Source organism: Myxine glutinosa, chromosome 8 (assembly GCF_964187855.1).
Source record: "Myxine glutinosa chromosome 8, kmMyxGlut1.1, whole genome shotgun sequence".
Classification (NCBI taxonomy): Eukaryota; Metazoa; Chordata; class Myxini; order Myxiniformes; family Myxinidae; genus Myxine; species Myxine glutinosa.
In genome coordinates, this window is record NC_136268.1 from 81,197,541 (window position 1) to 81,225,350 (window position 27,810).

General features: G+C 37.7%; 1 protein-coding gene across 1 annotated transcript in view; it reads right to left on the minus strand.

Annotated features, from left to right (window-relative positions):
- Window positions 1–27,810, minus strand: part of LOC137432629 (pumilio homolog 2) — a 263,079-nt gene that overhangs the window by 188,574 nt on the left and 46,695 nt on the right. Inside the window, exons 10-11 of the mRNA XM_078783971.1 lie at window positions 21,422–21,567; window positions 21,119–21,293 (exon numbers count right to left, since the gene is read on the minus strand). Of these exons, the coding sequence (XP_078640097.1) occupies window positions 21,119–21,293; window positions 21,422–21,567 (321 nt within the window). The remainder of the gene's footprint in view (window positions 1–21,118; window positions 21,294–21,421; window positions 21,568–27,810) is intronic.

The window sequence follows — 27,810 nt, forward strand, 5'->3', positions numbered from 1 at the left end:
TTGAAGTTACAGGCCTTTGAGAATTCATTTCGTTCTATAAAGGGCAACTTTCATCGGAATTTCTTCCCGTTTTTTTTCAACCGAGTCTAAAACTATGTTAGCGACTGTGAAAAATGAAATGATATATCGAATTTGATTTGAAATAAAACTGTGTGAGAGAGGAAGACACCACGGGCCTACAAAACAGGCCTCAAAGCTATGCGAGTTAATAAAATGGTGGATATTTGTTTATATGAAGCCTCTCCCACAATGGGTGGAGCTATGGTTCCCAGAATGGGTAGAGCTTTGAGGTTTTGTCTTCTCTGCAAGAAGAAGAAGAAGAAGAACAAGAACAACAGCAGAGGGCACTCTATGACCAGCGTCTTGTGACGTGGCTAAAAACTCCACATCATGAATATTGGAGGAAAATTACTCAAGTTATGATCAAAAACGTGTTTTTTGTTAATTAGATCACAATCAGAAAAAAACCAGATCAAGGACACGAATCAAATATCAGATGCACAACATCAGTGCAAGTCCACTATTATGATGCAAGAACAGCTTGGAAGGCCAAGCGGTCATTGAGATTCATGTTCTTTTCAGACCACCATTTGATTTTTAACCCGGAGGGGTATGATGTAAATTAAGCATAAATGTGCCTTACTGTAGGTGATTTGGAGAGGGCAATTTAGTTCTGATCTGACGAATCTTAGTCGAGTTTTAGTGAAAAATGTTAAAATGTCAATAATTTGCAATGACCTTAAAATATGGTCAAGGTCAAAAATGTCATGTCAACCCTGCATACTTTTTATTCTCATTATTTATGCAAAATTTATTTCCGAAAGTCCGAGCCGGCTCTGAGATACAGCTTCGGCAGAAAAAATGGTGGTTTAGTTGAAACCATTGACATTGGCACAAAAATCCAAATGGCGGTTTAGTACTCCTAGGAGTGCAAGAACTTGACCTTTAACCCGGAAGGGTACGACATACATTTAGCTTAAATGTACCTTGCTCAAAGCTATCTAGAGGGCAGTTTCATTCCGATTGGACAAACCTTAGTTGAGTATGGTGAAAAATACTAAAATGTTTATAATGAATGCATGGCCTTTAAAATTAGGTTAACGTCAAAAAAATTAAGTCAACACCGCGTGTTTTCTATTCTTTCTATTCGCATTATTGATGCAAAATTTCATTCCGAAAGAGCTTGCCGGCTCAGAAATGCAGCTCAGCTCAAATGGATACAGTTCGGGAATTGAGAGTGTAGAAAGTGAGTACAGGAAGGAATTTTTAATAGTTTTTAAATTTTCCAAATGGTGGTTTAGTACTCCTAGGGTTCTCAGAAACTCTGTGGTGCCATTAAAAGTTGGGGCGCTAATTGTATAAACAAACCCTACAACAGCAATACGCCTTCCCCTATGCTGTAGGCCCGTAGGGTGTGGCTTAATAAATACAATCATTGTCGAGTAACAAGAGAAAACTTTAAAAAAAAATTAGTTATGAATGCTATTTTACTAAACCTAAATAGCTAAGTGCAAATAAGATGGTATACTGTATACTGTATTGATGGTTATGTGGTATACTGTATGTGGTATACCGGAGATGCGTCACAGAGCTGAGTTGAGTTCAGTGGAGGAGGAGCACCAGAATTGAGTTCAGTGGAGGAGGAGCAGCAGAGTTCAGTTCAGTGGAGGAGTGAGCACTGAGAGAGTTGAGTGAACAAACCGCAGCTTTGAGTCAACCGGAGCTGAACCAACCGCAGTTTTGACCACCGCAGCTTTGAGCATCGACAGCGGTGACGGCAGTTGCGGCCACGAAGCAACGTCGCCGTGCGAAGACGATTGGGGAGAGTCGACGGCTGCTCAACTCGAGCCGGGATCACACCAACCACCCGCATCCTTTCTGCCTTGTGATCCCACCTCCTCGTCCGTCCAGCGATCCACCTCCAGCTGAACCTTCCTCCCCTTCCAGCCATTCGTTCCCGTCATTCCTATCATCATTCCCCGTGTAAGTCTGACTGTCGTCCGTCTTTTATGTTGTCCGGGGGTTTAAGTAAGACTGCATAGGTAAGTTAGTATTGCACTGTGTCTTCTGATCCTTCCATCCTTCTGTCTTTATTTTCGTTTCTTTCCTCCTCCTTGGTTACTTTTGATTGTGTACATAATAGTTAGTAATAAATTATATTTGTTCTTCCTACCTTGCCTTCTTTCCTTTACATCCGTTTCGTTTTAGTGATTTCCCCATTGGATACCTGTGGCACGATTTGGCCAACGTTTCAGAATCGGGTCTAGTTACTTGCTAATGGTTCGTGCCGCGGCTGCTAATCCGCTCGGCAATTAACATCTTGTCCGCGGTCGCGAACGAGGTTGCTCACCTGCCTCTCCGGAGGGAGTTGGGCAACTTCAGGACTCACGTCGGTCAGTCGCACACAAGGGGATTAATCCCCCCTTAAGGGGAAAAAAGGCCGACGTTGAGATCCGCAACAATTGCGGATACTGCAGTCCACCGGGTTGGAAGTTGAGTTCAGTGGAGGAGGAGCAGCAGAGTTCAGTTCAGTGGAGGAGTGAGCACTGAGAAAGCAGTAGTGTAATAATGTTGCTTCTGGGACACCTCCGTTTAACATGTGAAATCCCTATCTAATGTCATTTACCCCCTTGTCTTTTTCAAAAATCATAAACACCTCTATTTCTCCCACCCTCATCTTTATGAACCTTTTGTCTGTAGTACCTATCCTTAATGTTGTTCATTAGACCACTCAAACACTACAAATATTTGTTTTCTCTTATAGACCTATCATCCTTCTTCTACATATCATCTGGCAGATTAATCTTTGACCCACTCAAACATTGACCCATTCACTTCCATATTAATTCTTTCCCTCCCTCATTGCCCCTAAACACCTATATTTCTCTCACCCTGTTCTTTACGAACCTTCTAACCTTTTGACATGTTATCCTTATTCATTAGACCACTTAAACACCTGTGATCCTTCTGACCTCATGGACCTTTTAACCTTTTACTCTTAATATCATCTGGTGAATATAACCCACTCAAACAACGACCCTACAAATATTTGTTTATGCGTGGGAAATAATTTAATTCTCCTACAACTCTCTTCACCATCTAATATATTAACAAAAAATATGTTTGAGTTTGGTTCTTTATTAAGATATTTTAACTGAGCTAAGATAAAATGGTAAACCTCCCTCAATGTTCTTGTTTGAGCGCCTCCAGTGCCACATACCATTTTTGGTAAGCTCCGCCCACTTTTTGGTAAACCACGCCCATTTTTACTAAGCCCCGCTCACTTTTTGTTAAGCCACGCCCACTTTTTACTAAGCCCCGCCCACTTTTGCTAAGCTCCTCCCACTTTTGCTAAGTCCCACCCACTTTATAAACTCTTCAGCATTGTATCATTTCCAGGTAATACATTACATCATTTTCAGGGAATTTCCATCACATCATTTCCAGTTAAGACACGCCCAGGGAATTTCCACAGGAAGACACACCCAGTCCTTATAAAAGGCACCGACCACACAGGCTTTTTCAAACACGCTTTCTGCTTCACTTGAGAATGGACTACTATGCCGAAATGGAATGGGATAACTTTGCTATTCCATGGAGTCCTACTACCTGTGTAGAACTCAACCTTCAGATTGATGAACTGGACTCGAACCTCTTATCAATGGAGGTAAGTTTGTTTATTTATTTATTTATTTATTTAATTTTTTTTTTTTTTTTTTTTTTTTTTTTTTTAAGATGAGACTCGTGTAAGAGTTAACAAAGTTTATTTTAATATTCATAGAGCTTGATTTATACAAATAAAAAATATTGTATTAAATTAATACATTGTTATTTTCTTTCACAGGAAATTGTATCTGAGATACGAAATGAAAATTCTGCTTTTAACACAACTTGGGATGAAGTTATTTTTTTGTTTGAAGACATTTTGAACAACCAAGACCCCCAGAACGAGTTCTACCTTGATGACCCAGCCAAAGAGTTATACCTTGGAGATCCACAAAATCCTGAAAAAGAGTTTTACCATGATGATACTTGTTGTGAGTTATCAAAACAAAACCCACTGAACAAGTTCTACCTTGATGAGCCAGAATACAAGTCATACATTGGAGACCCACAAATTTCTGAAAATTGGGAAAGGAGAGTTCTCCCTGATGGTCCGCAGTTATACTATGTGAGACACATCATAGAAACCCTAAAAAATTGGGCAAGGAGAGTTCTCCCTGATGGTCCGCAGTTATACTATGTGAGACACATCATAGAAACCCTAAAAAATTGGGCAAGGAGAGTTCTCCCTGATGGTCCGCAGTTATACTATGTGAGACACATCATAGAAACCCTAAAAAATTGGGCAAGGAGAGTTCTCCCTGATGGTCCGCAGTTATACTATGTGAGACACATCATAGAAACCCTAAAAAATTGTGAAATGGGAATTCTCCCTGATGGTCCGCAGTTATACTATGTGAGACACATCATAGAAACCCTAAAAAATTGGGAAAGGGAAGTTTTCCCTGATGGTCCGCAGTTATACTATGTGAGACTTATCACGGAAACCCCCAATATTTCTGAAAATTGTGGTTTTACCTTGGGGACTTGGAAAGATGGTTATATTTTTGGAGACTCGGAATGGGGGTTTTGTTTTGATGACTCGGAATGTGATACCTATCTTGGAGGCTCAACAGGAATGTGGTTATACCTTGGGAACTTGGAAAGTTGGTTTTATTTTGGAGACTCTACCTGTGGGGTTCCTCTTGGAGACTCTTTGGATTCTAAAGCAATGAACAATGTTCTTTATTTAATGACGCTTGATTTAAGCAATATCAAGAAAGTTCGAGGAAGAAAATGCTGGAAAATTCTTTCTTCCCATTTCTACTTCTTCAAACTTAAAAGCCTTGAAAGACAGAATTGGAGGAAGAGGAAAAAAAAAAAAAGAAATACGTATTTAAAAAAGAAGAAAAGAAAGATTATGTTAGGGTTTGGGTGGGATTTTGAATGTGAGGGTTAGGGATGGGGTTGGGTTAGGGTTGGGATTTTGAATGTGAGGGTTAGGGTTGGGGTTGGGTTAGGGATGGGGTTGGGTTAGGGATGGGGTTGGGTTAGGGATGGGTTGGGTTAGGGTTGGGATTTTGAATGTGAGGGTTAGGGTTGGGGTTGGGTTAGGGATGGGATTGGGTTAGGGTTGGGATTTTGAATGTGAGGGTTAGGGATGGGTTGGGTTAGGGATGGGGTTGGGTTAGGGATGGGGTTGGGTTAGGGTTGGGGTTGGGTTAGGGATGGGGTTGGGTTAGGGATGGGGTTGGGTTAGGGATGGGGTTGGGTTAGGGATGGGGTTGGGTTAGGGATGGGGTTGGGTTAGGGATGGGTTGGGTTAGGGATGGGTTTGGGTTAGGGATGGGGTTGGGTTAGGGCTTGGGTTGGGTTAGGGTTTGTATATTATTATGACTCACTCGCACATACACACACACACAAAAGTTAAGCCCCAACTAAAAAGTTGTGGGATTCTGTGTTTGGGGTTCACAGATTTAAAAACGTATCCCCATTATACACACACAAAAGTTAAGCCCCAACTAAAAAGTTGTGGGATTCTGTGTTTGGGGTTCACAGATTTAAAAACGTATCCCCATTATACACACACAAAAGTTAAGCCCCAACTAAAAAGTTGTGGGATTCTGTGTTTGGGGTTCACAGATTTAAAAACGTATCCCCATTATACACACACAAAAGTTAAGCCCCAACTAAAAAGTTGTGGGATTCTGTGTTTGGGGTTCACAGATTTAAAAACGTATCCCCATTATACACACACAAAAGTTAAGCCCCAACTAAAAAGTTGTGGGATTCTGTGTTTGGGGTTCACAGATTTAAAAACGTATCCCCATTATACACACACAAACGTTAAGCCCCAACTAAAAAGTTGTGGGATTCTGTGTTTGGGGTTCACAGATTTAAAAACGTATCCCCATTATACACACACAAAAGTTAAGCCCCAACTAAAAAGTTGTGGGATTCTGTGTTTGGGGTTCACAGATTTAAAAACGTATCCCCATTACATTTTATTTATTTATTTATTATTTTCAAGGGTATTAGCTGCTTACTTGTGTTTTTTGTAATTCTTGTGAGTAAAATGAACCCAAGATTTCTTCTCCATTTAAATCATATAATTTGTAGGTCCAAGGGACTGTATCCATTACATCAATGATTTTAAATAATTCACGAGTCCATTTTTGTGTATAACCTTTCTCAAAATGACTTTTCCATTTGTATATTCTTACAATATCACCAACTTTAAACTTGGGCTTTCTCAAATTAATCTCCTTTTCATATTCTAATTTTGTAAATGTTTCTGATGGTTTTGATTGTGTTGATGAATGAACTGTATTATTGTAATTATCTACAATATCCTGAATTAAATACACCCATTTTTGAGAACCGAGTTGTGTGAATTTTTTATATAATTTCTCTTTTAAAGTACGATTAAAACGCTCAATAACAACTGCCTTTCCTTCATTAAAGGTGCTGTATAATTTAATACCCTTCCCCTTAAGAAATTTCATGAATATTTTGTTATAGAACTCTGTTCCCTCATCAGTCCATAACTTCTTTGGTTTCCTTTTATCCCGATCAAATATTAGCTTAAAGGCTAACATTAAAGTATCACCCCTTTTATTTTTTAAAGGGACAACCCAGGCAAATCTACTCCTCAAATCAATAACGGTTAAAGCATACCTGTATCCCCTGTCATTATTCAATTCAATTAAATCAGCGGACCATATGTGGTCAGTGTATTTAGAATAAACCTTCCTTCTTTTAAACTTTGTGATTATAGGTTTGTGTAATTCTTCAGCCAAAAGCTCCTCAGTCTTGATGACATCATTAGAGCCTAATAGTTTTTTGAGGAATAACCAAGACCAAGTTTCAATTTAGCATTTATCAAATTTCTCACAATAAACCTATCAACTTTCTCTCTCAACGTTGGATTTTGTATCAAAGACAAATTATACAACATTTCGCTGTCGGCTTTATGTTTTTCAGTCAACGTAGTGGTTTTCCCATAAGCAATATCATGCTTCATACACACTTCGTCAACCCTATTTGTAGGTTTAGACCAAGGTTTAGGATTGTCAGCCTCATTAATCTTTTATCCAAGTTTGTTCCTGGACCACAGAAAGAATACCCTGGAAGGTGTAATTCCCCTGGAATTGTTGTAAATTTACTTCCTGACAGAAACTTTTGTATGTCTCCTCCTCTTTTAGGAGAGATGAATTGGCACTTTTTAGAGCCACATACTTGACATATTCCTTTTTGATAAACTCTATTATTTTTAGCTTTAACATAAGAGATATTTTTAGATTTAGTTTTCTTTTTACATTTGAGACAATAACTCATATTTATTTATCAGAAAAATTCCGACAGAGTATCAAAACCTTTTTGGTTTTCAACATATACATTTCAATCTTTATTTTTAAAACATAAAGAATCCTAAGGAATGCCTTCACTCTCTCCTCCATTTATTTACAAATAAAAACTAACTAAAGTCAATGACACCAACATCATCAATCACATAAGCTTTTCCTTCTTCTTCTTCTTCTTCTTCACCACTTTCTCGTTTAAATCTCCTCCCTGAAATTGAAGACATTGACGTTCTTATTTTTGAAACCATTATCTTCATAAGAGTTGTTAATTCTTTAATTTCCTCTTCGGTGCGTTGAGATTGATTTATTTGCTTTAATACACTCAATCTTTTATGAATCTCAATGATTTCCATCTTTTTATATTTTTCCTCCCTCTCTCTTTGCTCCCTCTCCTCCTCCTCCATTTTCTCCCTCTCCTCCTTCTCCTTTTTCTCCCTTTTCTCCCTTTCCTCCTTCTCCCTTTTCTCCCTTTCCTCCTTCTCCTTTTTCTCCCTCTCCTCCTTCTCCTCCTTTTTCTCCCTCTCCTCCTTCTCCTCCCTCTCCCTTTCCTCCTTCTCCTTTTTCTCTCTTTCCTCCTTCTCTTCTTCAACTCCTTCCTCATCCCTTGCTACCCTTGAGTTTGAACCCCAAAGAATATTATACATATACTCATCTGGATTTTGAGATATTCTTGTATCTATAATTATTTTTCTCATAATAGGATACCAATAAGATTTGTTGACGATTTCTAAAAGAGTTTTATATTTCATAACTTTGAGAAGTTCATTTTTATTTAATATTTTAAACAAGTCTCTATTTGTGGGTTTAACAATATCAGTATAAGGCCAGTTTTTTATGACAAAATTCCCATGTATATGCTCCAAATCATAAGGTATGTAATACCGAGCACCCTTTTCTTGTAGGTATCCTTGAATACAAAAATTATAATTCTCTTGTAGTCTTCTTCCTGCCATTTATGTATCAGAAATATATGTGAGATTAATATTATGACAGGTAATACCACCCCATCTTCCCACTACCAAATCGGTTTGTATTCCTCGGCTTTCTATCCTTATCTCATTACCTTCCTTCTTTGTCATGCGAACCATCGCTATACTATCATATATTTTTATTTTCTTAAAATCACGTATTTGTTGTTTACTAATTGTACTTCCACATAAATCCTTATCCTCACCAAGTGGATAATATTCTTCTTTACGAGACTGATTTAAATCATGTAGGTCTTCTATGTTTATTGAAAAAGACCAATTGTACCCTAAATCAGGCATATCATACCCCCATTTATTAATTCGCATATTAACTAAATGTCCTTCTTTATAAAATTTAATTGTAAGCAGGTAGTTAAATTCAATGAGGAAAGGTGTATGGTCAGTATAACCAGGTGTTGTGGTTGTAAATTTTACTTGTTTCACAAAACGTGCTGTTTTCTTTAAAGATATATATTGTGATAAATCACTGAATCTAATCAAGTCATTCGCATCTGTAGGGTTTGGATAATTGATTAATTTATAAGTATTCTTCATATTAATATTTTTACTTACACTATATTTTTGTCGTTCAGCCTGTGCCTTTGTATAATAATTTGATAAATCAATATCCTGAGAGGATTTTCCAAAGATAGAACCATCTTTTCCAACATAAGTCATTTATATTAGATTAAAAATGATATCATAAAAATTTTCATTATTGTTGAGTTGAAATAATACATATAAACATAATTGGCCACAACATTTAGAATTAATTTCTTGAACTTGAAATGTTTGATAAACACCATTCTGTAAGAATTGTATTACTTCAACAGGTGGTGGCATACCATAACTATCAAAATAATATTTATCCTGACTATTATGAATACAAACCCAATGAGAACCATTCTGTGTGTCTAAATTCATAATAATATTCTTTGTATTCTTATTTATATGTATTAATTCATCTCTCATACAGATTACCACATTATCAATTTTTAGTGTTTTACAATACTTGGCTAGTTCTATATTTGACGTTGTATTCTTTCCAAATTGTTTAAACCATTTATCCATTTATTTATGAGAAAGATACAATCCATTACCCCGTTTAGTTAGTTTAACACCCGCTTGAGCGATAGAGGAAAGCATATCACCAACCAACAATCTAGCTTTATCAGGTAGACTTTCAAGTTTTTGAGCAAAATCTACAATTACACCACTTCCACTAATTTGTTTCTCCAACTCCTTGTTATGTCTTTCCAATTCTTTTTGAGCTTTTAGTTGTGCCTTCCTTTCGTTAGCAGTTTTTACCGCTGCTGAAATACCACCAGTCAATGCTCCCGCCGCACTTAAACCAGCAAATAAAGGAATTAGAAACGGGAGAAATCCTCCTCTTGACTCGTCTATTGAATATTTCTTTAACATAGGTTTCGTCATTTTAATTTTAAGTGATCCAACATCATTTAGTGTTTTTACTTGTGTGTGTGTGAGTAAAACATCAATTCTTACAGCTCCTTTTCTTTGAATTGTATTAACATTAATAATACAAGGCTTTTGATTTTGAATACAAGATGTTAATTTATTAAGATTGATTTGATTAACATATACCCCTACCATTTATTTATGAGAAAAAACCTATGTGATATTAATCATAACACCATTATCTGTATTAATCTGTAATTCTGTTTCCTCCAAAAGCAAACAATAAGCATCAACTTCTTCATTCTCCCCTCTTTCAATGTATAGAGAAGTATCCACTCGATTAGACTTTATAGTTTCCTTTTGAGAACTCAGGTCAATTGCGTAGATTGTATATAAACCTTTAAATGCAACCATATCCAAAATAGGATCATTATTACCATTACTTTCACACACTTTTTGGTAGGACTTGTAGGCTTCCGCATAATCATTTTTTTCCCAATCAATTTCCAATCTATCTCGCGGATAAAATGTGCCATCAAGAGAAACCCGAAGTTGTTTCACCTTAGCATTATCACTCAGCGCATTATTCTTATTAGTACCCTCCTCTCCATCTGGTTTTTTAAAAATGAGCCATAGGTATCGTGGCTTTCCTTCAAGAACACCCAAATTCCAAGTGTAGGTAGTGTGTTCCAGTTTAACGTGTTGACATCTTCTTTTAAGGTATGATACATTTAGCGGTTTCTTTGAGTTAAGTCTTCTATTTAACATCTCCTCCGTTTTAAGATTAGGAGTATATTCATTGATATACCAACACAAATCATTAATAACAAATTTATTATTGTCGCCAAAAGCATTTTCAGCCCCAAAAAGCAATCTATTTACATTATCATTCCTTTGTAGTTGAAATCTAATTTTAAGACCATACAAAACTTTATCATAATCACAAAATCCAAATATACCTTTAAGAGGTACTGCTACGGTAAAACTATTCTCAGCTTTTGCGTCATCATTATACATTGACTTCCTTTGACTATAACCAGGGTCTGTGTTTGTTCCCGTTGACATATCAGGAATAAAGCCTTCAACAGCTCCCTTACCCATTCTATCACCAAACGAATATAGTGTAAATTTCATCATTTCAGATGTAGCAGAGACATAATCAACCGCTTCAACCTCTTGTGTTCCAATATACAGGCGAACACTGTCAAACATTTTCCAGAAGAAATCATTTACGAGTGTAGCATTAGTATTATTCGCAGCCTTAGTGAATTTAAATTTACACAGCAAGAAACTATCAGCTATATTCAAGTAAGTTTGTTGATTATTTATTTCAAAACTTTTTGTTCCGTTTGAATTCCAGTCGGTTCCTGTAATAGCATTTACCTTAAAATAGTCTTCCTTTTTAGTAGAGTTTGAAATGATAATCGTATCATCCAAATCATAGATACTATCAATCGCTTCCATACTTGTATTTATATAGTATTAAAATTGTTGAAACCCTGACCCAAGTATTTTAATGATTTTTTGTCGTTCTTGTGAAGATAGTTGAGTTTTACCTTTTTTAATTTCTTTGATTGCTTGTAATTTATGGGACTCCTTTTGAGCATCTTTTATACTCTTTACAACACCTGCTACATTTCCCATGAGAGAAGCAGTTGAACCAATTAGGTCTTTATGTTTAAGAATGGTTGAACCAATACCCATTAGAGTATCAATTATCCCATCTCCTTTATTTCGAAATTGATGACCCACACCCCGTTGTCTCTTAGGTTTATAGTATCCTTTACCCACATACCTTGTATAGTCTGGTGAAAGGAACATGCCCTCCCCTGTAATTATTTTATATTTTCCCAACTCGTGTTTTCTTACAATAACCATTATTTATTTATTGAAAAACTTCACGTAGGTGAATTCTGATGGATATAATTTCATCATTAAAGGATATCATACGATTATCTTGGTCGGTTATCCTAAAATTTACTCTGTATATGGTTTTTCCTGACACAGGTAAATAGACAAGATTTTTTGGTTCCATATTAAATTTATAACCAATCGGGGTTGAGTATGCACTGAATGAAAATATTGTATTTGTTCTTATTCCATCGTTATAAGCACCATCAATCAAATCACAATGAATTAATACTGAATTTATACCGGAGGATATTTGGATAACATTATCACTGTAAAACGTCCCGTTATTTTCAATCTTTTTTGAAGAGAAACCCAATAGCTCTCTGAACGAATTTTCAATCGTGAAATCAACTTTATAATTATTTTTCAGTTTAATAGTTGATTTTGAAGTGTGTGTTTGAATATCTATTACAATATTTTTTGGTTCATCACCTTTTTCTTTCATAAGGCGAGAGACTTCTGAAGATATTTGAGAAATCTCGTAAGCTCCAGGTGAAACAGTTATAGTTTTGTAGGCAGTGCCTGGATTATAACTAAACTTGTTGTTTTTCTCTGTGATATTAAAAAGGGTATTGTAAGTTTCCATTGACAACAAAGATGCCTCATATGAGGTAAGGGGGTCAAGTTGTAGTGGGTAAGGGAATGAAGCTGTGTAATCGCTCGTTGTGAAATTAAAACTAAGAATTGTGCTTCTCATCTTATTTAATATCTAATAAAATATCTTTGTATTGACATTTATTAATTATTTTCATGTTCATCAACTGATCTAAAATGGCTGAGGATTCATTAAAACAATTGTTGTTTCCAGCCTTCTTACTACCTAATAACAATAATAGCCTATTAACTAATTGTGATGGGTCATTTGGAAGAAAACTAACACCCGAACCAAGCTTACTTAAAGCATCAATAATATGTTTCTCCTTCTCATTCTTCTTACTTTTACCAGCAACAGAAACTCCATAATCAAGTGTATTTAACAACTCAATATATACCCTATCTTCCTCTCTTTCCATATCAAGTGGTTCCTCAAAATATTTTGAACCGCTGAATCCGGGGTTTGTTAGAAGAAACATTAATCTTGGAGTTAATTTAACATTTGGTTGAGTAGAACTCAAGAACATCAATTCATCATTAAATATCAATACCTTTTCTTCCACAAGATGAAACACTGCTGGTTCTTCTGTTGGAATGAGACCTGCTCTGGTTTTTGAACCCGCAGAATATTCATTGTTTTGAAGAGCTTCCACAACATAATTAGGGGGTTGATTTACCTGCTCAAGTTTCCGAAATAATCCCTCGTCATCATATTCTAATTCACCAAGTTCTTGTTTTGTTATCTGACTAAAATCTTTGAGCATTTGAAGTTTTTTCGGAGTAAATTCTACCGTGGGAACTGTAGGGTGTTGAGTTTTCAAAAGTGGTTTAAAGAATTTCTCTTGTTTTCTTTCAAAGGCTTCTTCACCAGTTAGTTTCTGTCTCCGTTTCTTCTTTATCTCTTCCTGTTGTTTAACAACTTTTGAAACTAATTGTTGATGTTCCTTAAACTTTCTTTCTCTTTCTTCAGTATTCATTTTCTGTATTTATTTATTGAAAAATATCATTTAGTATCTCATCTTGTTTCACAACAATATATTTATATTTTCCAATCGTGTGTTTCATATAATTTTCAAATTCTTTTTTACTACATAACGTAGAGCAATTATCTCTCCAAAAATTATTTACATCTATTGAATTTAACTTAAATAAAATAAAAGTATTGGCATTGTTTCTTATTGAGCGTCGAGGGAGTTGAAAATATGATTGACTAAGATATATACAATTACAAGAAGAATGTCTCCCTCTTGTATAGTAGCTATCCATTACTGTTTGGTTTCTCTCATTAACACAATCATCAAAGATGACAAGGTTCTTTTTTGATTTATCTAAATCTTGAGGTGAAGGTATATCATCCGTATTATCACTGAGAATACAAGTTATGGGTTTCGATTTTGATTTCTGTGTATCACAAAATAATTGTATTATATCATCAATATTATAATCATTTAGTTTGTTTTGAAGTTTAAATAAACCGATAATGTCTTCCTTTTTAAGACCCGCATTAAAACCCTGTGAGAGTAGTTGATACTCGGGTTGAAAACTTGACTTTGTAAAAATTATTAAATTATCATAATCTAAAAAATTAGAACCAAGGAGCATCTTTAAAAGTAAACAGGTTTTTCCACATCCGCTTGAACCAACTATTAGACATCTCAATGAATTTGGAATGTTTTTATGGTTATTAAATTTTATCTTATTTTCCCAAACGGGTAAAAAATCATTCATTTATATATTTGGAAAACAAGTTATCCAACTTTTTTTGAGCTATTTGAGAAACTCTATATTTTATCCTGAGTTCGGGTTTAATTTCAAAATAATCCATTATTTTATTTATATAGTATCTTGTATTAACATTTCCATTAAAATTATTTTGAATAATAAATATCATTAAACCCTTATACATTTCCTCAATACAATTAGTCTCTTCCCTTGAAAGAAATGGTGTATTATCATCACAATACTTAACATTCATCTCTCTTATTAATCTTGTAAAGTAATTCATTTTTGGTTCTAATTTAAAAGAGTTATATATTTTTTTATATTTCTTATTATCATTAATTAAAATTAAATCACAGAAAATACATTGTTTATATGAATCCTCATCATTAAGCCCCACTCTATCACAAGCCGGACAATTCTCTAATTTATCATATGGAGAGTCTGGAAATTCTAAATATCCTTCAGAACTTATCATATTTATGTGGTAAATTTTTACTTAAACTAAACGCAAGTTTATTCATTAATAAATACAATGTTTCAAAGCACAAAAGACAAATTTCAATCAATCTCTACTTCGGTGGAAGATATAGAAAAATATGTCAAAGATGTTAAATTGAACAAAGATAAATATGGAAATTTTTGGGTAAAACCAGTTATGGAAAATAACATGAGCCCCTCTATTTCATTTAAAGGAAGAGCTCTAACTATACCTGGAAAGACATCCATTAAAGTAAATCTAACAAAAGTTTCTCCTCTACTCCTGGCAATTTATTCAAAGCTTGAAAAAGTGATTGACCACGATACTTTGAAAAAGAATGATAAGACCATTAATAATTCTAGAGGAGACATTTGTATTTTCTTTAATAATCCAAAGGGTGTAGATCTAAGTAAAATGAATGATGTTAATATTTCTGGTGAAATGTCATTTCGTTCTATGATAGTTAGAGATTATTTAAAGATAACTTTTGATATAAAAATTGTAGAGATTGAATCTGTTAATGAAAGAAAGTATATAGATATTGATGGGAATATTTTTCTTGCTAATTAAATATGAGTCAATACAGCAGTGAAGATTTTACTATTTCATTGAACTCAGACGATAGTGATGATAGTATTTCATTGAACTTGGACGATGGTGATGATAGTATTTCATTGAACACAGATGATAGTTATGATACTAATAGTTTGTGCTCAAATGATAGTTATGAGAGTAGCTTTATTGATGACTCTGAGTATGATTCTGAGTATTCATGTGATAGTTATGACTTAGATGATTCTGAGTGAAAAAGTGTTTTAGTTTAAGCACAGCGATATATATAAAACGGAGCTGTAAAGCTCAAAAGTGTTTTATTTTAAGCACAGTGATATATATAAAACACCACGTTTTCTCACGCTATAAATATGGTTTATTGTGATACTTGCGAGAAGGAAGTAAAATATTATAAACAACATATTCTCACCGCAAAACATACATACAACATTTTAAACAAACTTTCCCCTCTTCCACCTGAAACAAAACACTGTTCTACATGTAATAAAAATATCCTCAAGAAAGGCTTCAAAATACATCTTAAAACAAATCTACATTTATCAAATTTTATCACAACTAAAAACTCTGATGGAGCATTCAAAGGACATATTAAAATAAGAGTCTTTAACTTCAAACCTCCTGAACCAGAGTCTATAGTTGATGCTGTAGAAATAGTTAAACCTGCTGTTCAAACGTTGATTGAAAAAACACTAAAGGAAATGAAACCACTTAAATTTTATATGGGAGTAAAATTAGAAATGACAAAGGATGAAGGAGTTATAGATGCACCATACATGAGAACTGAGCCACACTTTATATCTTCATATCAAGATTTTAAAACATCAGGAGTCTATGATGAACTTATTAAACAAGAGCAAGATGTGGATAATTCAATCGTAGGAAGTGGATTCAATATAGGAAAAATTATTTACATAGACATTCATATTCTTAAATCAGATCCTCTAAAAGCTTCTTCTTACATTGATTTACCCAGTGTTATCAAAAATAGAAAAGCAGTTATCAATATCAAAAATAAAGACAATAAATGTTTTCTCTGGTCTATTTTAGCACACTTACATCCTCCACATTTTCATGATGAAAGAGTATCTCATTATAAAAAATATGAGAATACATTAAATACGAAAGATCTAAAGTTTCCGATGACTTTAAATGATATTCCTAAATTTGAAAAGATGAATAATTTATCAGTTAATGTTTATGGTCTAACAGAAACAAACAACATTCAGGTTTTAAAGCTTTCTGACAATTGTAAACAAACTCATATTAATCTTCTATATTTTAATTCAGACGAAAATTCACATTATACATACATCAAAGATATTGCTAAATTAATAAAACCACAAGTCTGTAAGAGAACAAATAAAATATATATTTGTTTGCGTTGTCTTAACTTCTTCAATTCACAAGAAAGATTAGATAAACATTCAAATTATTGTGGCGAACATAAATCAACGGTAATCAATATGCCTAAAGAAGGCTCAAAGATCACATTCAAAGATGAAAATAAAAAGATCAAACATCCATTTGTTATATATGCTGATTTTGAAAGTATTTTAGAAAAAATTGATACTGCTTCTCAAGATCCAAAAGAATCATACACAAATAAATATCAAAAACATACTCCTTGTGGTTTTTGTTATTATATCAAATCATCCGTTGGTGATAAATATAACAAGTTAGAGATGTATAGAGGCTCAAATACCCCAGAGGAGTTTGTGAAACGACTAGAAAAAGACTGTGTTCGATTAACCAAGATAATGAGAGAAACCAATAAACCAATGTCCTTAACAAGTAAAGAAAAAAGGGAATTTATAAAAAACAATGTCTGTCATATTTGTGAGGAGAAAATTGGTAAAGGTCTAAAGGTTAGAGACCATTGTCATCTCACTGGTAAATATAGAGGTCCGGCTCATCAAAGTTGTAATATTAATTATCAACTCCCCTCTTTCATTCCTGTCTTTCTTCATAACAACGCTCATTATGATACACATCTATTTATCAAGGAACTCTCAAAGACTTCTGGAAGTATCTCAGCAATTCCAAACACGGATCAGAAATACATTTCATTCACAAAAACAATTCACACATCTCCTATTACTCATATCAGATTTCTTGATACATTTAAATTCATGGCAAGTCCATTGGTTAACTTGGTTCAAAATCTAAAAGAGTTTCCATGTCTTTCAGAGTATTTTTTAGATAAAGATTTTCTAACACAAAAGGGAATTTACCCCTATGACTATATGGACTCATTTGAGAGATTCAATGAAACACAACTTCCTTCAAAAGAAAATTTCTATAACAAATTAAATAATAGTCATATATCTGATAAAGATTATGTACACGCACAAAATGTTTGGGAAAAATATAACATCAAGAATCTTGGCGAGTATCACGATTTGTATCTCAAAACTGATGTGCTTTTATTGGCCGATGTATTTGAAGCCTTTAGATCTGTTTGTCGCACTGGATATGGATTGGATCCTGCTCACTACTACACAGCACCTGGATTGGCCTGGAGTGCGATGTTGAAAATGACAAAACAAGATTTGGATTTGATAACCGATGTTGATATGCTTTTGATGATTGAAAAGGCAAAAAGAGGTGGAATTTCACAAGTCTGCTCGAGTAGATACGCAAAAGCAAATAACAAATATCTTCCAAATTATGATCCAACGAAAGAGAGTTCTTACTTGATGTACTATGACGCGAACAACCTGTATGGCTGGGCAATGTCTCAGGCTCTTCCTTATGGAAAACTTAGATGGGTAAAGGAAAAAGACTACAAAAACGTTTTACAAGATGTATGTATCTCTACACAAAAAGAATTGGATGAAGAAAAAGTTGGTTATTATTTTGAAATTGATTTAAAATATCCAGAGGAACTCCATAACCTACACAAAGATCTCCCATTTGCTTGTGAGAAAGCAAGTCCAAAGAAAGAATGGTTGAGTGATTATCAACGATCGTTTGATATAGGTGAATCAACAGAAAAATTACTTACTACATTATATAACAAGAAAAATTATGTTCTACACCAAAGAAATTTGCGACAATATTTATCAAAAGGTCTAAGAGTAGAGAAGATCCATAGGGTTCTAAAGTTCAATCAAAGTCATTGGTTAAAGGGGTACATTGATTTTAATACACAAAGAAGAACAGAGTCAAAAACAGATTTTGAGAAAGACTTTTATAAATTGATGAATAATGCGGTCTTTGGTAAGACTATGGAGAATGTGAGGAAAAGACAAAATATCAGACTATCAACATCTTGGGAACAAGCATCAAAATTAATTAATAGACCGAGTTTTACTCGAGCTGAGGTCTTTACTGAGAACTTTTGTGCGATCCATTTGATTAAAGAGAGTATTGAAATGAACAAACCTATTTATATTGGAACAACAATTCTTGATTTATCAAAGTCATTAATGTATGATTACTTTTATAATAACTTGAGGAAGAAATATCAAAATGATGTTAATCTACTTTATATGGATACAGATAGTTTTATTTTGAAAATTAATACCAACGATGTTTATTCAGACATGAAAAGAGACATTAATATCTATGACACGAGTAATTACAGTCCAGAGAGTGAGTTGTTCTCTTCTAAAAATAAAAAGGTGATTGGAAAGTTCAAGGATGAATTAGGAGGAAATGTTATGAGTGAATTTGTGGGATTGAGGTCAAAGGCTTATGCTTATAAATACATTGTGAATAACGTTGAAAAGACTGATAAGAAGTTAAAAGGTGTAAAGAAAAATGTTATTAAAGAAACAATAAACTTTAAGGATTATTATAACTGTTTAACAACAAAGAAAGAAGAGTTTAGAAAGATTAATGGAATAAGAAGTTATAAACATCAATTATATTCAGAAGAGATAAATAAGAAAGCATTGGGGGCTTTTGATGATAAGAGGTTTATTTTAGAAAATGGAATTGATAGTCTCCCTTATGGTTATATAAGTATATAAGTGATAAGATATATATATAAGTGATAAGATATATATATAAGTGATAAGATATACATAAGTGATAAGATATATATAAGTGATAAGATATATATAAGTGATAAGTTAAAAAGGGGGGGGGTTGGGGATTTTAACGGGCTACCGCCGCCTTTTTTACTATTATATAAATGATAGAACCAAGTATCAACCAGACTAAAGAGTGGAGGTGTAATCAACCTTGGTATATAAATGGAAAACATAATGAATGTGAAAAATATCAAATAGGTATAATTGAAAAGGCAACTGGTAAAAAAGTTCACAAAACAAATAAGAGAATTAATTTAAATACCGGTGAATTGGGTAAAAAAGATGGAAATATTTTTGAGTGGACGGAAAACTTTGATGGTTGTCAGGAAAATATATACTTTAATTTAAAAATGGTATGTGGCACTGGAGGCGCTCAAGCAAGAACATTGAGGGAGGTTTACCATTTTATCTTAGCTCAGTTAAAATATCTTAATAAAGAACCAAACTCAAACATATTTTTTGTTAATATATTAGATGGTGAAGAGAGTTGTAGGAGAATTAAATTATTTCCCACGCATAAACAAATATTTGTAGGGTCGTTGTTTGAGTGGGTTATATTCACCAGATGATATTAAGAGTAAAAGGTTAAAAGGTCCATGAGGTCAGAAGGATCACAGGTGTTTAAGTGGTCTAATGAATAAGGATAACATGTCAAAAGGTTAGAAGGTTCGTAAAGAACAGGGTGAGAGAAATATAGGTGTTTAGGGGCAATGAGGGAGGGAAAGAATTAATATGGAAGTGAATGGGTCAATGTTTGAGTGGGTCAAAGATTAATCTGCCAGATGATATGTAGAAGAAGGATGATAGGTCTATAAGAGAAAACAAATATTTGTAGTGTTTGAGTGGTCTAATGAACAACATTAAGGATAGGTACTACAGACAAAAGGTTCATAAAGATGAGGGTGGGAGAAATAGAGGTGTTTATGATTTTTGAAAAAGACAAGGGGGTAAATGACATTAGATAGGGATTTCACATGTTAAACGGAGGTGTCCCAGAAGCAACATTATTACACTACTGAAAGCTGAGTGAACCAACCGCAGCTTTGAGACCACCGTAGTCCGGCCCCCCTGTGACACGCAGCTTCGACCCGCTGCGAAGCGGGAACCAGATTGCTGTGGGACCGGTGGCCGTCGAGGTCGAGCCCGACGTCCCGTGTGGGAGCAAGCTCCAACTGAACCTTCCTCCCCTTCCAGCCATTCGTTCCTGCCTTCATTCCCCATTTGTGGAAGTCTGATTGTCATCCGTCTTCTGTGTTGTCCTGGGGTATAAGTTAAGCCTGTTTAGATAAGTTAGTATTGCACTGTGTCTTCTGATCCTTCCATCCTTCTGTCTTTATTTTCGTATCTTTCCTTCTCCTTGGTTCCTCTGATTGTGTAAATATTAGTAATAAATTATATTTGTTCTTCCTACCTTGCCTTCTTTCCTTTACATCCGTTTCGTTTTAGTGATTTCCCCATTGGATACCTGTGGCACGATTTGGCCAACGTTTCAGAATCGGGTCTAGTTACTTGCTAATGGTTCGTGCCGCGGCTGCTAATCCGCTCGGCAATTAACATCTTGTCCGCGGTCGCGAACGAGGTTGCTCACCTGCCTCTCCGGAGGGAGCTGCGCAACTTCAGGACTCACGTCGGTCAGTCGCACACAAGGGGATTAATCCCCCCTTCTTAAGGGGAAAAAAAGGCCGCCGTTGAGAACCGTAACAATTGTATGAGAACCATCAATATTGTATGAGAACCATCAATACAGTATACCACATAACAAAGCTAGCGGCTTCAGTCACTGGAAGAGGCCCATAATTCCCTCACATGTGTGGTGTGCCTCATCAGAATGCTCCACTGCATCACGTATAGCCTTTTAAGACATCCTCACACACCAGTGATACCGAATCACGATTTGAGGGTTAATTTGAGGTCGATTTGAATACTGATCTATGAGTTTGAACTTGAATGAACACACGAGTTACGAGTGTGACTTTCTGTTTACAAACGTAGGATAATTCGCTTGTTCACCTGACATTCCCGCAGCTGCTAACCCAGCACCAAATGGCAGTGCCTGGCTAGATGCAATGGCATTCAAGGCATCCTGGTTCTGCTGCTGACCCTGAGAACTCTGATTCGGGGTGAGTGGTCGTCTATTTCCCCCACCACCACCGCCACCACCACTTCCTCCTCCACCTCTCATCATCTGAAAAGCAGGAATGCACGAAGCACACAAGACATAACATCAGCATACATTATGCTTATAACCAATGCCTTTCACATGCGATACAAACATATGACAATCGTAAGTTCTTTCCCACCGGCATCACTTACCTGCTGGTTATGTCCCTGTGCACCAGGCTGCTGAGCTGCACCTGAAGCTGCTGCTACTGCAGCAGATACTGCCTGTGGTTGTAGCAGGTTCGTGGGATAAACCCCCCATGGCATGCTGTAGTACTGAGGAGGTACAACCGCAGGTCCTGCCAAAGCAAGTACAATATTTAAAAGGAACAGGAGAAAGGAGCAGATCAGTTCAAAACTTTTTTGGTGGTTCCAGGAAAGTGATTAAACCAATGCACGCATAAACCAGGCAGAACAGTTTACATTTTGTATCCCACAGTCGGCCGGATCTTGTCTCAGACCTTACCCAAAATCGAATCGGCTTGTTCTGGTCACCTACCCAACTTATCTTCCTAGTTTTGTCATAATCCGTTCACAACTTTTTGAAATATTGTGCAATACAGTATATCATCTTTGTCCTAATATCTCAAATAGTGAAGAATCACTTTTAAAATTATAGTATCCGGATCCCGATCTTCACCAAAACCTACCGTAAAACTTCGACTATAATGCACCCCTGTGCATAAAGCGCACCCCCAACTTGGACCTTTGTCGCAATGTAAACATATATAGACCTATATATAATACGCACCCCCATTTCAGCACTCAAATGAAAAAAATAGACGTAAAACATGTTATTGTCCCCCGTCGCACAGCGGAGCGAAAGGGGGACTATGGTTTTCCCCTCCGTCCGTGTGGCCGTCCGTCCGTCCGTCCGTGCGGGCGTGCGTGCATGCGTAAGCGAAGGACCGCATTCGAATTTGGTGTGTGGGTGCAACCCACGTCAAAATCTAAGATGGCCGCCGCCATGTATGTCTGATGCCATGTATGTCTGAACCTGGTGAGCGGAATATCTTGAAAAATAAGCGAAGTACCAACTTCTAATCTGGTGTGTGGGTGTATCTAGGCATAAGGAAGAACGCTATAGAAAATTGGGTCGCCACGTCAAAATCCAAGATGGCCGCCTCCATGTATGTCTAAACCTTGTGAGCGAAATATCATATCATAGCATGTTTTCTGCATCTTCCACTTTGTCAACTCACACCACTTCCCCGACGGGGGACCGAGGCGTAACGCTTGTTACATCTGTAAAAAATGGCGAAGTCCATCTCAACCACGACTGTCGGCCAGGATTTCATAATAGTTGAACAGAGCGGCGCTAATGAAAGAATATCACAGCAGGTCAAGGAACTAAATTTACGACAGTCATAAATCGTATCAATGACGATGTTCAGTTGTGTCGTGATTGCACAAAGTTTAAAAAGCAGCGCATATTCAATAAACGGCGGAAGTCGGATAGCAATCCAATGAAGCAACCCGTAGCCTATTGTCGAACGACAATCACATGGCACTCAAGTTGCTGATAATTGGCTATATTTTATTATAAAACCCAAGTGTTCTTTAACAGCTTCATTCAGTTGTTCATAAGATTTACCAGCAACTTCTATTTGCATTAGTTTTCTTCCCGTAATTAACCACGAGTTATCGACGACGATTATACACCGCGGCTCAAAAACTAAACATTGTTCGACACACTGAAGATCACGGCAACAGAGCTGCTGGGCGGGAATTCGACGGAATATCTGAGGTGAACATCAGACTATGGAGACACCAGAAGAAGTGTCTGCAGTCGCTCCCACGAAGAAAAATGACTGAACGGGGTCATGCGGCTGCCCATCCCGAGCTTGAGGCCAAACTGCTCGATTGGGTCACAGATAGTCGGAAACAAGGCGGTGGCGTCAGCATTTCGGAGGTGCATGTAAAAGCCATCATGCTTGCAAAGATGCTGCCAAACATGGTCACCTTCAAGGCGTCCTTGTGAATCAAAGGGGCAAAGTCCGTGTCTATCCGACTACTGGACACAAAAAGTCGTGTTTCACTGTCATGCTGTCCTGCATGGCTGACGGCACTAAACTGCCGCCATACATCATATTCAACTGGAAGACGATGCTGAAAGGCGCTAAATTTCACCGCGTGGCATGCACGTTCGTGTCCATCCTAAGGGCTGGATGGACGAGGAACTGACGCTCGACTGGCTAAAGACGGTTTGGGCCAAGAGACCAGGCGGGCTTGTGAAGAAGCGCTCGCTTCTTGTCCTGGACGCCTTCCACTGCCACCGCATGCAGTTCATCAAGACAAAGCTCGTCACTGATAAGACAGACCTCGCCATCATTCCTGGTGGAATGACAAAAATGCTGCAGCCACTCGACGTCACCGTCAACAAACCAGTGAAAAACGCGCTGCGCCGCATTTGGAACACATGGCTGCTTGAAGGCCAGCACACCTTCACCACAGGTGGGTGCATGCACACACCGACGCTCCAAGACATCACAGAATGGATCGTCAAAGTCTGGAATGAGCTTGATCCTGCCATCATCCAATCCAGAAGGGCTTCATCAAGTGCTCCATTTCAAAAGCAATGGACGGCAGCCAAGACAATGCTCTCTGGACGGATGGCAACACAAACGCACCAGACAGCGACAAATCCGACTGCGATGAAGATGATGTTCACTACCTGGACAATGGCATAGAAGGTGCAAATCTGGAGGAGCTTCTTCATCTCTTCAATGAGACGGACGAGTCGGATACTGAATACTTTACTTCACGATTGTGAACTTACAGATTATATATTCTATATTAAACATTTAGCTATTCGTTGTTGTTGTTCTTTGAGTATTGCCAATTCCGTTTTCGAAGACGTCCTCGACGATCGTTTCAATGTGATAAAAAACTTACAAAAAAATTAGACCTATGTATCGTACAGTATCCTGGTGTTGGCTTAGCGGTTAGGGTGCCGGCTTGGGATCCTAGGATCCTGGGTTCGAATCCCGATCAATCGCTAAAGTAACGCCAGGGGGGTCGACTCAGCCTGTCATCCTTCCGAGGACGGAAAATTGAGTACCAGCTTGCTGGGATGACTGATCACGGTGTGTACCACGATTTAGAATAGGTACACTGTATCCCTGCGCATCGTAGGAGGCGACTAAGGGTTGGCGTCAGGAAGGGCATCCGGCCATAAAAACATTGCCTCAAACAGGGAACCATGATTGCCATGGGGCCCGCAAGGCTAACCCCCGCTCTAGCGGGGAAAATGGCCTTAAAACGATCATTCATTCATTCATTCATTCATATCGTTCGCACCTCTAACTTTAAAAAGATTTTGGGGTAAAAAATGTGTGCGTTATAGTCGAAGTATTATGGTAATAAATTTGTCCTCGTCATGCACCCAACCTGTCCACCAAAATTCGCCAAGAACATTTTAAAATATTGCTACGGTTTTGAGATTGGCACATATTGATCATCAAAGGTTAAAGGGTTGCCCCCCCCCCCCCCCCATAGTTAGTCCACGAGCAACACGTAGGACACCTTGTAGTATTAGTTATGTCATAGTATGTGTAAATATAGGCCATTTCCCCTAGTAATATCTGCATTGTGTAAAGACATGAGTTTAGGTCCCTTCATTTTGCGTCCACCCTCCAAGTTCCACCTCCATGGGCATAATTGATCCCGCGCCCCATTTGGCTGACCCACTCAGTTTGTTACGCTTTGGCTACCCGCAGCATTTGTTACGCTTTGGCTGCCAGCAGCATTTGCTGCCCTTTGCTCACTCACTAGTCGAGTAACACGAGGTAGGCCTAAGAGGGAGGAGCGCGGGGTTCGGGGTGGGGCGGCATCAAGGCAGCGCGTCAGAGGCGATGACGGTAAGGGCCACCAGCCAACCAGGACTCGAACGGCATGGCGTGACAGGGCGTGGTAAGGCGCGTCTGGTGAGTGCTAGAAGTTCGCGGGGCGTGCCTATAAAAGTGACTGCACGAAGGACTTGAGAGAGCACTTGTTACAAGGAGCACGAGGGAGTGGTGAACAGGACTGATGAGAGGACTCGACTGCAGAGCGCACGCGAGAGGACCTTGAAGAACGTGATTCGCAGCGCTTGCTTTGGAGGCATTGCGCTACATCTCAGTATTACGTAGGCGCTGAAGGAAAGGCAGCCAGACGCGCCGGTGGCGAATATCACCTACTCAGCCACCGAGTAAACGCGGTAATAATGCGAGTGATTAACCGCCAACCGCCAGAGCCCAGACCCTACCGTTCGCCCCGCATTAACCCGTGTGCGCCAAACGACACGCGGAGAGCTCCTGCCCCTCTACTTACCATCTGCACGGGACGAGCCGGAGGCCGGAGGGAGCTGCACGAAAGCCATCCCTAGACGTGGTGAACATCATCCTGCAGCTGCAAGCCCCGTGTGAGTGTGTCTGTGTGTGAGACGGGCCCGTTTGTCCTGGGGATTGAGTTAAGACTGTTTTTAAGGCTGTACTGTGTCCTCTTTTCTGGAATCATTGTAAATAGTGTAAATAAATCTTGTTATTCCTTTCTTCCCAATTCGATCGCCTTTGTGATTTCTCCATTGGCTAAGTGTGGTACGAATGAGATCGCTAGAACCGGGGTCACCAACTACACGGCACGGATCGCGTGTACGCACCGCTCGGCACCTAAGCACGCGTGATTAGTGCGGGGCTTATTTCCTTGTTTCTGGGCAGCGCGAGTAATTAGGTAATAGTGATTCTAGTCCTACGACCCTATTTCGCGTTGTCCGGGAAGGACGTCTTAGGTCCCGGGTCCGGTCGGCCAGTCAAAGACAAGGGGACTAATCCCCCCTTGGTAAGGGGAGAAGGCCGGCGACGAGATCCACAACAATATCATGCAAATATCTTTTTTAGCCCGATCTCTCAATGGTGAAGAATCACTTGCAAATTTAAGAAATTCTCATATCCGGATCTTCATCAAAATCTAATCAATTCGTCCACCAAATTCTGACCAAATTCTGTCCACCAAATTTCGTCTGAATCCATCCACAACATTTTGAGATATTCTGCTCACAGACAAAGACAGACAGACACAGAACGGGGTGAAAACAATCTCAGTCCACCTTTGGTCGAGGGGTAAAAAATATACCCTGCCTCCTAATGCCCTTGCAATTAATGTAAAAGTTTGTCAAGGCTTTGACTTTGACAAGGCTTTGTCCTGCATGTATGTTCAAGCTCTTCCATGAGTAATTGATCATGAAAAGAAAAAATATAAAATAAGTTTATTACAAATATTATATCAGAATTTGCCACAACATGGTAAAATATTTTCGTATATCTTTAGAAACACTGGGTTGGAAAGTTTAAAAACAGTACTCTGGGTGTTGAACTCTGGTTCATCCAAAACAAAATACAGTATATACACTGAACAGCATTGACATTGCCTTGCATTAAAGGAGAAGGTCTATATTTATATTAGTCTGTCTACAACTTGGGAAAGCATATTCAATTTCATGTGTATAAGAAAATGAGTATGCTAGTCACATGCTGGGTTCACAAAAAAGATGGAAACCCCACAATGAAGCCATGAATGAGCATTTCGAAATACCAATCCAAAATTTGTCATCTCTGTTTTGGAGGGAAAAAAAAAAAGGCCAAACACACAAGTAAACTATGCCATCAGATCAGCTACACCAACGACAAGGTTCGATTTCTACCTACAGAACATACAGTGCATTCAGAAAGTATTCAGACCCCTTCACTTTTTTCACATTTTGTTATGTTGCAGCCTTATGCTGAAATCGTTTAAATTCATTTTTCCCCTCATTAATCTACACTCAATCCCCATAATGACAAAGAGAAAACAGGATTTTAGAAAGTTTTGCAAATTTATTAAAAAGAAAAAACTGAAATATCACATTGACATAAGTATTCAGACCCTTTGCTATGACACTTGAAATTTAGCTCATGTGCCTCCCATTTCTCTTGATCATCTTTGACATGTTTCTACACCTTGATTGGAGTCCACCTGTGGTAAATTCAATTGATTGGACATGATTTGTAAAGGCACACACCTGTCTATACAAGGTCTCACAGCTGACAATGCATATCAGAGAAACCACCAAGCCATGAGGTCGAAGGAACTGCCTGCAGAGCTCAGAGACAGGATTGCACCTAAAGGACTCTCAGACTGTGAGAAAAAAGATTCTGTGGTCTGATGAAACCAAGATTGAACTGTTTGGCCTCAATTCCAAGCGCCATGTCTGGAGGAAACCAGGCACCGCTCATCACCTGCCCAATATCATCCCAACAGCGAAACATGGTGGTGGCAGCATCCTACTGTAGGGGTGTTTTTCAGCAGCAGGGACTGGGGGACTAGTCAGGGTTGAGGGAACAATGAACGGAGCAAAGTCCAGAGAGATCCTTCATGAAAACCTGAAACAGAGCACTCAGGACCTCAGAATGGGCCGAAGGTTCACCTTCCAACAGGACAATGACCCTTACCACACAGCCAAGACAACGCAGGAGTGGCTTTGGGACAACTCTGTGAAGGTCCTTGAGTGGCCCAGCCAGAGCCCT